Source organism: Chamaea fasciata, unplaced genomic scaffold (genome assembly GCF_029207755.1).
Source record: "Chamaea fasciata isolate MVZ Bird 193981 ecotype frontalis unplaced genomic scaffold, bChaFas1.0.hap1 SCAF_3, whole genome shotgun sequence".
In the NCBI taxonomy this organism is placed as follows: Eukaryota; Metazoa; Chordata; class Aves; order Passeriformes; family Sylviidae; genus Chamaea; species Chamaea fasciata.
The window spans coordinates 20807482-20823820 of NW_027094088.1; the positions used below are offsets into that span (position 1 = coordinate 20807482).

Consider the following 16339-nt stretch of genomic DNA (forward strand, 5'->3'; position numbering starts at 1 on the left):
TCTGCTTTGGTGATACCTTTGGCATCAAACTGTAATTTTTTAATTTGTGCTGAAAAATATTTTGTAAAAAAATATAGTTTGATATGACTGGGCTCTGAGAACACTACTATTTGTTATGTCTTACAAAAACACAGAACTTTTCTGACATACTGAAAATGTGTGTTTATTGAACAAAAATTTTACCTGTATAGCTTATACTGTTGCCAAAACCTCAACTGTAAATTCCTGCGTAAAAGATTTGCCTGTTAAAATCTATGATTTTTATTTTAATGAAAAAAGAGAAAGAAAAATATTAGAAAATCATGTCTGCATTACTTTCATGCTACAATTTTTCTATCAAACATTCCTTTACTAGTAAAGGGAAGAATATATGATCTTTTAGGGTATTTGTTCAGCAAAAATGCTACGTGTTATTCACCATTTTCTGCAGTAATTGAAAGTCAAGATAGCTTCAAAATTAATAACCATTGAACAGTTGTTTTGTTATAGAATTAGATGGGTTGTCTTTACTGAAATATATTTTACAAGTGTTTGGTGTTCGTGCAGCTGAAGATAAACAGGCAAGGTGCTAACACATCAGTATGAATGGTGGCAACAGTGAGCTTCCTTTGTGTTCATGTTGTAGTGAAATCTGCGTGGAGTGAATCGTTGGATGTATCGATGCCTGACATTCATGTTTCATACACTGAAATGTATATATATATATATATAATCCAGCTGTATTAATGAACCCGTAATTATTTTTCCATTAATTTAATTTGATTTATTAATCTCAAAGGTGTTAATTTGCCACTGTAGCAAATTGATGTAGTATGTAGCACCTAAAAAGCAAAATTTTTTTTATCATTATTTTTTGTTGGTTGGTGTACATTCTGGTGTAAATGGAGTACAGTGGGGTTATCTCAACCAAAGCACATCCCACAGATCTATAAGTAGTCAAAATTTGCAGTTATCTACTACTAAAGAACCAGTGCCTATTCATTCTTCTGGGGCAAACTTGCAACATTTAAGAGATACAGGTCCCCCTTCCTCTTGATTTTCTAAACTCCCTAGTGTCTGAAAAACTAATTCTAAACACTAGTGTCTGAAAGCTACAGAAAACCAAGGTGAAATGAATACACCAAGTAAATTCCTTTTCTTTTTTTGCCCTAGATTTGGCAGTTTTCACCCCACACCAGTTCCTGCTCACGGCGTGCACGCTTGCTGGCTGTGCAAACAGTTCTGGGGTCACCTTGTTTACAGCTCAGCTGCCACCATCTCACGTAGATGCCCCCGCCCTGACGGTTTTGGATTCTAGAACAATACATGTGAAGTAAGTAAGGATTTCTTCTTTCCTGACAACACAATAGTGCATCAGTTTATTCAAGAATTCCAGTGAGTTCAATCAGGGGAAGGGTTTGTGACATAAAATTAAATTTATTATGATTAAATGCATAGAAGTGATTAGTTTAGTGGTTCTGTGAACCTTCTGATTATCACTTGCCAACTTAATTTCCATTTTGTCTTTACGCAATCAGTATAACCTACATATGGGCATAGCCTCTGCAAGCTTCAGTGCAGGAAATGTTCTGGTGATATGCCCCTTTAGTAGCCCCTGCTTTGTGTGTAATCATTTATCTACTGAGTACAAATACTGCATTAGAGGTATGGCTTAGATTTATTTTTGTGATTGCACAACTGCGTTTTCAAATTCTCAAAATAAACCCCATGAAGTCCCCTAAACAAAGCCTTGCATTTTTCAGCGTGGTCTGAATCTTTATTTGGTCTTGTCTTAATCATATTTTGCTTTTATTTGCAGATGGAAAGAACCAGTAGAAGTAAATGGAATCCTAGATCACTATATAATTTATATGGCCACCAATGAGCAGAATTTTACAAAGTGGGATGTAATCTATAACAGCACAGAACTTTTTCTGGATTTTACTATTCCACAGCTTTTCCCGGGTACTGAATACCTCATAAAACTAGCTGTAAGTTTTAAAGATGTGTAGTAGAGGTGTAAAATGGTGAAAATGATTCTGTCTTTGTTAGCATCTTAATATTTAATGGTTCTTGTGTCCACTTTGTTTAACCTCTTCTTTTTGAAGCTAGGGTGGATGAGCCATCCTGAACAAAAGTGGGTTTTTTTGTTTCTAAACAGACTGACAGAAATGTGCATGAAATCTAAATACAGGGAGTTTTTTTTCAAGGCTAAGTTGGATACCTAATAAGGAATTGAGCAGAAATATATGAAATGCTTTAAGAATGTTTCCTTAGACCCAACTTACAAGAAAATATTGAATGTATTTAAAAGTGCCAACCTTTCATTGTTTGTACCGTGGCAATTTGTTCTTTCATCTTAAAATCTGTATGTAGAAGGAAATAGCAGGGAAGAGTTCAGTGTAAAGTAGCAGTTTCTGTAATCAAAACATTTAAAAAGACATTACTGTTTTCATTGCGTTTCTTTATCATTGGTTTTATTTTGTGATGAAATACAACAGCTTCAGCTCACTAAAAAACCTGAGAATATGTGAATAAAAGGAGGGGATTGTCCCTTGTTTTAAGCACACTGTTCATTTTATAACAATACCTATATAAGGATATTTGCTTTGATAAATGCCATAGAAAAATATTCTGCTCTTGATTATGAATAAATTTACATTTATGTAGACTGGGTATGCATTCATTTTTCTTAACATGCTCTTGAATGTTCTAAATATTATACCACAAAAAATAAACTACCTTCAGGTAATGATAAGGATCTGACTTGAACCTGAAAAAAACAAGGATATTCAGTCTAATTAAAGCTGAGATTCATGTTGAAATTAATTCATTTGTGCCTAGATATTTCAGCATAGTAAATTGCTTAGCATATATAATAGCACCATGTCCAAAACTAAGACGTTACTTCAACAAGCATTTTATGCCTTGATTATTTTATTTATTCTTTTAAAAAGAATTTATGCTGTCCTTCACTGTGCCACAGCTCTTCTCTGCTTCTGCCCAGCTGCTGTGCATGGGGGCACAAGGAGAGAGCATCAGGGAAGAATTAAGAGCTACAGTTTGGAGAGCAACTGGGACTGCTTCTTTTGGTTGCTCTGCCTTGGGATACAGGAGGAAGGGTTGTGTGGGTGTTGGTTTTGTTTCATCAGTGTGTGCAGATTTCCTAAAAGTTACTGAATAAGTTTTTAGGAACCTTTTGCTCTTCATATTTTATTTCTCATTTCTTTGCAATTTTTTTATCCCCCCCTTAATATTTGCTTTTAATCGGAAAGTAGGAAAAAATAATTTCTTCCAGTGACAAAGATAACCAGATTTACCTGGATAAAGTGCAGTGGTCTGTGATAGGTGAGTTAGAAGATCTAAATGTCCTTGCAGCTTTGAAAGTGATGAGTTTGAAAGTGCATGGATATCTTTGAGGTGTAATAGCTTTCTTAAAACTTTTGGATCCATCATACATAGAACTTGTTAGACTGGTTTGAGAAGACTGTACAGTTTTAAAAGTTATGAGGATTAAACATGGCCAAATGTTATTGTATACTTTATGAAAGGAAAAAACCCCAACCATAAAAAAACCCAACAAAGCCCAAATCCACAAAAAAAAAAATTCAAATCAAACATACACACCTTGAAAAAAATGAAATATTTAGTGTTTCATATATAATTTAACTGAATTTCAATAAAACTTTTAGAATAAAAATACCCCAAACAACCATTGACAGTGGAAAATTTAACTAAATTATGCTGTGGGCTTTTTTTTTTTTTTTTTGTTAGAGTGAAATATTTCTATCAGCTAGAACCTTATTATTTTCCTTGTTTCACAATTCCTATTAATTCTGGTTTGTATGCGTTCAAAAATTGGTTTTGGTTTCTGTGAGTTGAGTTATCAAAAATTGCATCTGGAACACAGGAATCAGGAGCCGCACAAGCAGAACTTTCAGGCTGTTGGTTTTAACTTTTGTATAAAAAGTTAATGTAACTAAATTGAAGAGAGTTAAGAAAATGTTTATCTTTACATGCTGTTACCAATTTTCAGAATTGATTACTGCCATTTCATATGCAGCAATTTTATTCATAAATGAGTACAACAGGTTTTGTAAGCAAATCTAATGCTTCTTTCCAAAAGTCAGCCAAGAAGTTAGGTCATGTCTCTATGGATTAGTGCAAAGGAACATGTTTTTGTTCTGTTCATGCTCTAAGCTTGGGTGAGTATGAGCCAGGCATGTCTGAAAGCAAGTGGAAAGCTGAAAGGCTGCCTTCAATAGCCAGGGTGTCACTCTTATTTGTGTGACTGAAGTTCTTTTGTGATTGAACTGTTAAGCCAATGTCTCCTCAGGACGCTGCAGTGTGGGTAACCTGGCTCAGGTCCTGGGTGGAGCATTGCTATGTGGTGTCATCTGATGTGGTTTGCATCTGTCCTTTGGCTGTCCAGTTCCTTTGGTATTTTTGCAAATTCTACCTGAAATCTGCTTCTCAGAGTGACAAAATGGGAACTCAGCCTGGGTAGAGGTTTTCATGGCTTTGAGCATTACTGGATGTGATTGCCAGATATCCAGTCCATTTGGATAGACTGATCTAAAATCCCACTACCTAAAATGCAGATGAGCTTTCTTTTGCTGATTTTCATTAGAAGAACCAGAAACTTCATGTCCCAGCAAATTTCAGAGATACAAAAATTGAGCTACATGAAATTCAGGAAATAAATGGATGGAAAGGATGCTGTTACCAAGCCCTTAAATGAAACACTCTCCACTGCTGAAGAAGGCCTGGTGGAAATTAATTAGCAAGTCAGTTAGGAATACATAAGAAAGAGGCCTTCTAGAACTGCTCTTTTTGGCTTCTTCATGAAGCCAGGGGAAGTGGAATCATTCAAAGATTACTTTGCTTCTCCTAGAAGGATAATTTTCTTAAATATTGTACTTTCCAAAATGCTAATAGTTAACTAAACTGACACTATTTAGGTTTTTTTTTTTTTAAATAAGCATTATCATATTTAGAGTAAATGCCATTTTTCGATGTTCCCAAAACTGAAGTTGCATTCCTTAAACTTTTCTTGGTAGTTCAGACTAAACATGGGGTCATTCCTTAGTTGTATTGGGAATATAATTTCCAGTGCAATCAAAAAAATCTTTACGTAAAAAGGAGCCTCTCATTTACAAGCAGTACTTATTTTTACGCCTGGTGTCAGTATAGACTTTTGGAGGGCATAGGTAATATATTTGACTCCTCTCTGATTTGGAAAACAACGGGAAATTGGAAACTGAAGCTAATCCTTTCAAATAAAATATAATAGATAGAGAGAAACATTTTATTCTGGGAGGTCTGGAGAGCAAGGTTCTTTAAGTGCTTATGATCCACTTGTCCACTTTAGCACGTGGACAACTTAGAAAAACGCAGATAATCCCGTAAGTTTTATGCAAGTATATGTCCAAATGTAAATAATTGTTGAATTCAGGTTTTAATTAATTTTATTATTAAACAAAACCCTAAAAATAAACAAGAACCTGACACAAAAATCTTTAAATCCAGTACCGATACATATATTTTTGTATGCTTTTTAACTTGTGTTGTCTTGTCATCAGTGTTAGTGTAAATAATTGGCAAAGCATCACACGGACCATAGCTGTGTGCATGTAAAACTTTAAAAGACTGTTATATGGAGTGATATGCACTTTTGCCTGCACATTGTATTATTTCATATCCCAAGCAAAATATAAAAATTGTGTGGTGTCAACATTTTGTTCTCTGACAACTGAAGTACAAATTATTTTCCGTAAACATGCAATAATAACAACTAATACATACTGGTTTATAATAGGGTGGTTTTCACTATTATAACTGCACATGCTGTGGGTGCTACTGTGAAGTACAGAAGAATGTTTTAACTAGAGTATGCTTAAAAACTAAGTGTCGTGAGTTACAATACATCCTTTTGTTATTTAAGGAAAGAGGTAAACAAATCTATGCTAAGAAAAGTGTCTTACCTGAAAATCACAGGCTTACATGGTTTAAGTATGGAAGAATAATGAAACTTAGGCAAAAAAATAATTGCTAATATTATTGGTACTACACTGGAAGGTGTTTATTTGTTCTGATTAATATTTTAAGGCTTGCACTGGAGGTGGGTGTTCAATAAGCGAAGCCAGCGCGGCTGTGACAGATGAGAGTACACCAGAAGGGGTTCCTGCTCCAAAAGCCCAGTCATATGCCTCTGACTCCTTTAACATCTCATGGACTAAGCCTGAGTATCCAAATGGTAAGTGAACTCTTTTAGCCTCAAGTTAAAAAGATGATTAGTAAAGGTAAATTAATATTCTAAATGGCAGCTTATATGTGGTGCTTAATTTTTAATGATCATTTTAGCACATAAAATACCTGAGATAGTATCATTGTCTGCAGCTGGGAGATTGTGGTTTTCAGCCCATCGTGTGGTTTCAGTGGCTCAAAAGTGCTCCCTTTCGATAGTTCTTGTGTACTGCATCTCATTGTTCAATATTTTCCAGGACAACTGAGCTGAGGAATAGGCATTATTGGAGAATATCAGTCTACGATGTTAATTTCACCCTCCAAAAAACAATAATTTATTTTACATTAATTGACATGTAACAATAATTAGATTTGTGTTCTGCATACTCATCATATAGTTGTATATTTCTATAGCTGTGAAAGTTGAGCAATATACTTTCTTTTGTTTAGAAATGTTTTCCATTACAAAACAACCATGTGTAAAACTTTTAGACAAATTTTACTTTTCTAATGGGGTTGCACAGTATCATTTACCTTGGAGTTCACTATGATTTTATCATCATGCATGTAGCAGTTCGAATCACTGCTATATGCATGATAATAAAATCTGTGTTGCTATGTAGGAATCACTAAATTTGAAGTATCGGAAATGTTTTTCTTCAGTGGCTCATGATATTATTTCAATATAGATAATTATTTCTCCCAGTGGTTTCACATTAATTTTATTCTATCCTGTGAGTTTTTTCCCCACTTTTAGTTGTGATAAAGCACATCCTACTTGTTCAACTTCACTAAAGACATTTTAAATGATTCCCCAAATAGTGACGATTGTATTCTGTAAGGTCTTACATTAAATTTAGAAAAAAATTAGACTTCGTCACCTGTTAAATAATGTATTTGATAATTTATGGTCCTTTGTATGGAAGTCATTGTGGACGATTTTGCTTCCTAGACCCGTAGAAACTTTCTGAACCTGTTTCTAAAATCTCATCAGCATGTTTGACAAAGCCAAGGAGGCAGGAGAAAGAGGAAGGGTAAGGGATAGGAGGGGAGGAAATGGTGAGGAAGGTAAGGTATGTGGCTTAGTGCTAACATATGAATAATTTTCACTGAAATAGACATTTTTTTATGGTTAGGTTCAGGACCTGATCCTGTTATCCTTGCATGGTGGAAAAAAATTCCAAACAGTTTACAGAGTGGTTTAACTAATCAAATAAATACAAATATATATGTCCATATACATATTTATACATGCATATCAACAGCACATGATAAAGACCTAGAGTTCAAGAAATAAATTTCCACAAGCTACCTTTAAAACAACTAAAAAGCTGGGATGTGTGACTAAATTTGGGTGTTATATCTTGTAAATACAGCATTTACTATGTACAGTTTGGCTCTCCTTGTAACTACAATAAACAGCTTGCTAGGAAACCCCTGAGCATGTTGGTGCACCCTCAGCTAATTTGCAGACATTACCAAACTGGGTGGGAGTGCTGATCTGCTGGAGGGCAGGAAGGCTCTGCAGAGGGACCTAGACAGGCTGGATCATGGGCTGAGGCCAATTTTATGAGGTTCAACAAGGCCCAGGCTGGGTTCTACTCATGAGTCACAACAGTACTAGGCAGTGCCACAGGCTGGGGCAGAGTGGCTGGAAAGCTGCTGAGTGGAAAAGCATCTGGGGGTGTTGGTCAGCAGTGGCTGAACTGAATGAGCCAGTGTGTGCCTTGGTGGGCAAGAAGGCCACTGGCTTCCTGGCCTGGATCAGCGATAGTTATGGCCAGCAGGACCAGGGAGGTGATTGTCCCCTGTACTCAGCACTGGTGAGGCCACAACTCAAATCCTGTGTTTAGTTCTGGCCCTCTCACTAAAAAAAAAAGACATGGGAAGATGCTGGAGCACAAGTCTGATGAGGAGCAGCTGAGAGAGCTGGGGTTGTTTAACCTGGAGAAAAGCAGGTTCAGAGGGAGATCTTTTCTCTCTCTACAACTGCCTGAAAGAAGGGTGTAGCCAGGTAGGGGTCGGCCTCTTCTCCCAAGTAACATGCAATAGGACAAGAAGAAATGGCCTCAAGTTCTGCCACAGAAGTTCAGATTGTATACAAGGAAAAGTTTGTTCATGGAAAGGGTTCCCAAGCATTGGAACAAGCGGCCCAGGGAAGCAGTTGTTCACCATCCCTGAAGGTATTTAGAAGATGCAAAGGTGGCACTTTGGGACATGGTTTAATGGTGGATTTGGCAGTGCTGGGTTAACAGTTAGACTCAATGATCTTCAAGGTCCTCTCCAACCTAAATGATTCTATGGTTTATCCAATAATATGTTTTCTCATTCCCCAGTTTTCTATTTCCATTCTTTTCCCCTTTTCTTAAAAAGAATTTAGAAAACCTCTAGAGCAAATAAGCTCTAAAACTTTTGACTGAGCAAGTGCTTAATCAGGAAGGTTCACATTGTACAGTGACTTTGTTTTGCTCATTCTCAACACATTTTTTGGGTTGCCTTGTGGCTATGTCATTTATAATCGGTGTCTGTGTCAGTGTTTTAAAACTGTGTAAGAAGCTGAAAAATATCATCGTTGAGAAAACTAAAATTTGAGAAAGATCAGCAGAAGGTACTTAGGTATTTTCCCTGAAATTTTCTTACTTCAGCATTCTACTGGTGTATTCTTGGTTTTTCTGTTTGTTCTTTTCGAAAGCATAGAAACTGTTTCTTGCTTTGAACCGAATTGCTTCAAACTTGGTGTGTTTCAGGCTGCTAGGCGTAAAGTAGTGCTTTTCGAAAATACTAAACTTGGCTTTGTTTCAGGTGGAACCCTCAGAATTGCAAAGATTTGCATATCATAGAATGTCATCTCCTTATTAGATCTCTGGGGCCATTCCTTCCTTTCCTGCCTCCTTTCGTTTGCTCCTGCTTGACAGATGCTACTGTTTATTTCCATGGGCTGAGGAGGCTTATCAGCTTCTGATGGGTGTGTGGGCTGGCTGGGGTTTGGACAGCACTGGCTTTGCTACGCTCTCATGATGTATATAGGTCCAGCTGCTCGCCAGGAATTAGAAAAAAATATAGTAGAATTAATATGCTGCCCTGAAGGCCAAAGGTGGCAAACAGGATTAAACGCTGCATGGCTTCTTCATAAAGATGGCACAGTGAGGAGAAACAAGCTTTGGGCTACAGGTACACCAAGGCTCATGTTATCCAGATGTGGATATTGAACTTCGGGGCTACATTTTTTTCTTGAATTTAAGGCCTATTTACATTATTTTGGGGGAAAAAAAAAGAAAAATACAAAATTATACACCTAATTCTTTGTTGAAAGTTGCTTCAGAAATATCGTTTGTACCAAGTAGAAAACAGAGTTTTGGAAGATGGCGTGTTGAATATATTTGAAATATGGACATTTTATTTTATTTTCAACACAACAATAAGATGGTTGATGAGACACAGCCCATATTTGCCACTGTACACGTACCTATCACATATGTAGGTAGACTGTAGATAATATAAGCAATATTGTCCATTTAGGTGGGGGCAATATATGGAGAGGCTTGTGAAATCATGTGTCATCAGATATTCTGTTTTGACCTTTCATTGTTCAAGTGGCCTTAATAAACAATGGTCTCTTCTTCAGAGCACATCCATTATAATCTTGCATATAGTTTGAGATCTGCTCTTTTAAAATCCTTGAAAATTTTCTACAAAAAATTTTCCTTAGGTGGTCAATTCTCAAAAATTTCACTTTGTGTTCATGTCATAGATAAAACCAAGTCTAAATCTGAAATGTATCTTCCAAAGCCGTGTGGAATTTTTATGGAAAATATTAGGTGTAGTAAAAACTGATATATGAAATTATTCAGTGAACTAAGCCAGTACTTGTTCTTGCAAATCCTTGTGCTTATGAGAGGTGACTGGTGTTTGTAGTCAGTGAAATTGATGTAGGTTAAAGTATGTTTGCTTAAGATCTGACCTCTAGATTGCAACTTAAGAGTAAAGTGCTTGTAGAACTTTGGATTCAAAACCTCTTTAGTGTCTTGAATATCACTGGCACATTGTATGGCCTCAGCTAGAGAGGGGAAAGGAGGAAGAAAAAGACTTTATCTTTCTTCAGTTTAAGTTTAATTTGCTTTATTGGATTTCTTTTCAGAAGTGAAACATAATTGTATTATAGACAATAGAGATTTTGTCTTCAATGAAATCAAGATTTGACCTAGCTACCTAGACTTCATAATTATGAAGAAACTACATCTTTTCATGGTGACCACATGTTGCTCAGGAAGCCTTGTAAATCAAAAAAATGTCCCATAGTCTTAAATATTTTATGCATGGTAAACTTCAGCAGTGTCTAGCAAGTCTCAAGAAGTTTGTTAACTTTGGGCCAACATTGAACTTTTTTCTCTTGTGTTGGAAACCTATACTGGTGAAATAGGGAGGCAAAGTTATTCATCCCTGATAAAAATAGTTATTGCCTAATTTAAAAAAATGGCTTCATATCTCAAAAATGGACTATAGACCCTTTTCTTCTGAAATGTACTTTTTTTCTTTCTTTTCATACTTTAGTTTTCTCCATCAGTGTCCTACAAGGCAAGGGCAGAAGTAAAATCAAGAGGAAATGGATCAGGTTTTTAGAGGTGATTGTTCTCTGACAGTGCTGGGACAAAAGCTCAGTGTTGAGCAGCAAGCTGCTCCTCAAGTGTGGATGCGGTGGCTTTAGGAACTCTCTAAAACATTAATGCCAAGTGACCTCATTATGATTCATGCTGTTACCATAAGTATCAATGGAATTAATTATGATTCATTAGGCATGGATCTGTGCTCTCTTGTGCCCAGTGACAGGACCCAAGGGAATGACATAAAGCTGTCTCAGGGGAGGTTTAGGAATACCAGGAAAAAGTTCCTCACCCAGAGGGTGGCTGGGCACTGGAACAGACTCCCCAGAGAAGTGGTCACAGCACCAGCATGAGAGAGTTCAAGAAGTGTTTGGACAATGCTCACAGGCACATGGTGTGACTTTTGGGTTGTTCTGTGAAGGGCCAGGGATTGTACTTGGTGATCTTTGTTGGTCCCTTCCAGCACAGGCAATTCTATGATTCTGTTCTATGATACTTGAAAAGAGTTAATGCTACAGATATAGAAGGTGCTTAGAGTATCGCAGTGTTTGGCATTTTTCCCCTGTAAAACACATCCTTAATGCCAGCATTCACATTTTTGCTCTGAGATAAATAAAATATTTTAAAGTATATACCCATATATATAAAATTTATTTGTTTAATGTAGGAAAAATATCAACCATTTATGTTACTGCTTCACAAGCAACTAGACACAGAACCACAAGGGATTTTTGCTTTAGGAATCCTGTCAAATGTGGTAAGATTGATAGTGTGAGATTTTTCAGGACCTCCTCCTACACACATCTCTGCTGTCTGAGTTGAGTTTAGCCTCTCACTTTTCTAGAAGAGAATTGAGTGTGTGAATCACTTCACCGTTCTGAGCTCTTTAACATATAAATCTTTTGAAGTAGAACTCTTCAAAGCTCAGCTGAAACAGTTGTGTGTACACTATTATTTATGAAGCAGTTCTCCATTTTATAGAGGGGAAAATATTTTTTTGATTTCAAACCAAATCTTCCTCAATGTAGGTTCAAAAAAATTAGGTTTTAAGAGAAGGAATGGTGAACTGAACTATATTTTTACAGTAAAAGTTGTTTCCTATAATGGAAGGATTAGAAGGCATGCTCTGAACTAAAATCACTTCAAATGAATCGTATAACTTTACATTTATTTGCCTTAAGATTTCTCATTGAAATAACTTTTAAAAAGAGAGAATATTCAGAAGTGAGAAAGATGGAGGAAGAACCCTGAGAAAAAATGCACCTTTGTGAGTTCAGTTTCCAAAGTCTAAGCAAATCTGTAAAATTAAATTTCTCATTCATTAAATTCAAAACACTGTACAGGATTTGTTATCCTACCATGCACCTTTGGAAGAGCAAAGCTTTAGAATTTCCTATGAATGAGATAAGGAATCACTTGCAATTTTTTAGTTAGTCCAGTTAGGACCATTTTAGTTAGTCCACAAGAAGGACCATTCTTTCCTCTGTCTAAAAATCTTGCTAATGTTTCAATCAACAAATATGTTTTCTTTCTGTAGATTGAATAGGCAAGGGGTAGTTTACTTCAGGATTTTTTCTATAGCGTATTGAGGAGGAAAAGTAATCATTAGTATTTTATGGTTTCATTCAGAAAAGTGGGTAGCATTTTCCAACCACCCCACTCCTACCCCAAATTAATGAAGGATGTAGTTTGTTGGCAAAATGCTGAAAATCTCATGTAATTGTCGTAAAGAATGAGCATGAAAAAGGTGTTTTGTGTGACAAAATTACTTGTTACTGTTTTATTGTAGTTGTAGCATTGCCCCAAGTTGTCCTTTCACATTTCAATTATGTTGGAGATTTTGTTTCTAAGTCTAAAGCTGTTAAGATGTGAGATGGTTTTTTGTGTTGTTTGAAAAGCCATATGCGGAGTAGGGAACTGAACCAAAATTGCCTCAGTTTCCCTCATTCCAAGATGATGTTTGCTGCCACTCAGAAGCAAGTTTGTTAGGCGGTAATCTTTAGAATAGTATAATTGTTTAAAGAGATGCAGTCCACTTGTGAGGTTTTCAACAGCTAAAGATGGAAGAGTATGTTTCTTTTGAGTTTTACCTGCTCAGTCATGCTAAACAGTATCTGCTCAATTGTAAACAGTTTGAAATACTACTACTGCTGCCTTGGTGCCTGTAGCATTAGTTTTCTTCTAAATTCTGTAGCTTTTTGGTTGCTGAATGCTCTCACATTGTTTTATAGGTATTATTACCAGCTATGGATTGTACATGGATGGTGTTCTGCTGCAAAATTCATCACAGCTAAGTTGTTACGCTTCTGGGCTTGCTCCTTGGAGTCTGCATTCCTTCAGAGTCCAGGCATGTACTGCAAAAGGTTGTGCTTTAGGTCCACTGGTGAGTAACTTAATTTACATTCTGGGAGTGTAATAAATGTCAGATGACAGTGAATATCAGAGTAAATGGTGATGATTCACTCTGGGCAGTACTAACCCATCTGGCAAAATGTGACATTTAAAAAAAAAATCCTGCATAAGAGCTACTAAAGATTCAATAGGTCATTGTTAGGCACCATTCCAAAGTAGAACATAGGTACAGTGAAAGAAGACAAAAACAGAGGCTGAAACACACATTATTGAAATTAAATGGAGGTAATATGTTTGAAAGGTGCAGGTGTGCTTTAACCAGATTTATAAGGATGTTTATAAAGAAAGAGTTACTGTTCCAGTAATGAGCAAATTTCTAGCTGCTGAACTGAAAGGACTAAAGTTAATTTGAGAATTGCAGAAGCCAGAAGTGGCAACAGGAGCAAGGAAAATATGGTAATTCATAAATCTTTTGAATGCAAGTATGTGATCAAAATATTACACTGAACAGATTTTAACAGTCTTGTATAGCACCCCATTTTTTCAGGATTTGAGAATACAGGAATATTAAATTTGACAAATTTGTGAAAACCAGGCATTTTTAGGATTTTTTATTTTGTTAAAGGTTTTTAGACATATAACTGAGCTGATAAATCTAGTATGATTTCATAGTGCTGTAGCCGAGGAATAACTAGAATTATCTATTGTGCTTGGTTTTGTTTTCAAGCATAAGTAAAGAATAAGCCTGTGTTTATTCTGTGATTTAACTTGTTGTTTAATTCAGCTTTATTTGTAGGCTTCTAAATTTGGTAAAAAGAATATAAAGAAAAGAGAGAAAGATTTGGGAGGTTTTTATGTTTTTCTTTCTATATTTTTTTTTACATCACGATTTATTTTGTATCAGGAAAGAACTCCCAGGTTTTATTTTTATGATATAATTTGTTAGTCACATTTCCAATGTTATTTCCAAGATTGCTTTCATTCAAATGCCAGAAACATTGTGTATTTGCAGAAGACAACTAGACTTTATAACCATTAAACATTTTATAGCTTGGTCTGCTTTGAAAAATATTTACTCTTAAAAGCTTGAATGGTTTTTTGCCAGTTTTTTTTGTCCATTTCTTTACGACTTCACATATACCCCGAAAGCAAACCTTGTTTTAAGGTACTTGATGTACAATAACCTAATCCATTGTGTTGGTAGTGATGTTTAAGACAAGTCATTACAAAACTTTGCATAGAGATGAAATATGTATGTTTTCAGTACTACTGTCCTGTCAAATAGGCATCAAAAGGACAGAACAGAACACCAGTAGTTAGGGTTTTAAAAAATATTTTTAGTAGTCTTATTTTCACATCCCCACTGAACTACAGGCTCGTAACTTCACTTTTAGGAGCAATTCAAAGGGGTTGCTGTAGCTGTTACTCATCTGCATCCCATGATCAGTACACAAACTGTTTTCCAAAGCCAGTGATCCATCTCTAATCACAGGAATTGAAGTACATCTTGATTTAGGCTCACCTAAGTTCTGCCAGGAAGTTAAAGCACTGGGATATTCATTTGATTCTTGAAAAAAGATTTTCATATGAATTATGGAGTAAATCCAACACTTTAAAAAAAAAAAAAAAAAAAAAGAGAAACATAATGTTTTGCCTCTGCTCTAAATAGAATGGGGAACATCTCCCAGCAGTAAACTGATATGCTTCCAGCTATTTTTGTTGCTGATCTTGTGCTTAATGTGCCCTAATCGATCAAGGAACCTCATGTGACATTCCCCTAAATATGGAATTTGTCCGTCTTATATTCCTAAAGGTGGTTCTGAAGATCTTAACTAATTATGAGAGGATTAGCTGTTATTCTATTTCAAAAATTTATTTTTGTTCAGCTTAGGTAGTTTTTGTATGACTTCTTTTTTCTCTGACTATGATTTATTTTCAAGTGGAATGAAAATTGTTTTACATGTAAATCAAGAAAAGCTACATTTTAATGTCTTCCTATTAGACCCAAGGTACTGCTTTTGTCAGTTCTTATTGTCTGGGTGTTTTGTTTCCAAGGAGGGGAAAGAATGAGTTAGTAAGCGCTAGCATAACTTCTAATAGATTTTTTGGAAAAATTCAGGAGAACTAAAATTATGCTAGTTTTGAAATGTGTTAGTTCTTGTAAATGTCTTATAGATAAATGGAAATGTTCAACACTGAATATTTCTCGTCTCAACCCACTGCTAGTCAACTTAAATTTTAGGGTGTTAGTTATATGTATTCTAGTACTTTCCCCAATATTATTATGCCTATCCTATGATTTGGTGTCACTGACCTGATAGCGGTCTTTGTTTATTAAGTTATTGGTAAATATGTCTGAAAATACCATTGAGTGGTGTATGCATTAATATTTAGAAAAATAAGTATGAAAAAGGTTTTCTGTGCAATATGTTCATATAGCACATCATATAAAAACAAAAAAAAACCCCTAAAGACCTAATACAGCTGTTGCAGCTGTTTAGGACATGATACAGATTGCTACAATTTTATATTATTTAAAGAATTTTTGAATCTTTTTCAGTAGAAAAAAAAAGATTGTTATTAGTTTCTTGACATTTCTGGTGTTTCTGATTGGCGTACCGACATTCAGGAGCACTTTACTGGTAATTATTTTGTTTAGAAAGCACAGTTCAGTCAAATCCTTACATAAGGATGTTTTTGACTGAAATACCCAAATAATCAATGTGGCAGTGATCCAATAAATCTATGAAGTACTTGTTTATCTTTAAGCATGTACTTTATCCTGTTGACTTTACTGCAACTTATCACTTACTTTAAATACAAGAAAGTGTATAAATAGAGAAGCACATATGGAGGTCTTGGTCCACATGGCACCTGTAAACAATAAGCTGTCCAGTCTTTACATGCTGAAAAGTACAACATTCATGTTTCAAGGACAGAGAAAATATGTTTGGTTATTTAGATGACAGAGCAGGTGTGGCAGATTAAAATAGCATTTATTAGCACTCCCATGAACCTGCAGCTGAGAGCACTTACCGAGGTGTGAAGCCATCTTATACCTTAGAAAACACCAAATAAATAGTGTAGGAGAAACAAAATTGTCGCCATAAATAACGTAATAACGAATTACTTTGTTCCATAGAACTGAATGCTTACTACAA

General features: G+C 35.6%; 1 protein-coding gene across 1 annotated transcript in view; it reads left to right on the forward strand.

Moving 5' to 3' along the window:
* USH2A (usherin) overlaps positions 1-16339 on the forward strand; it is a 380780-nt gene that overhangs the window by 187623 nt on the left and 176818 nt on the right. The window contains exons 33-36 of the mRNA XM_066178272.1: positions 1153-1312; positions 1799-1970; positions 6088-6235; positions 13058-13209. Coding sequence (XP_066034369.1) covers positions 1153-1312; positions 1799-1970; positions 6088-6235; positions 13058-13209 — 632 coding nt within the window. The remainder of the gene's footprint in view (positions 1-1152; positions 1313-1798; positions 1971-6087; positions 6236-13057; positions 13210-16339) is intronic.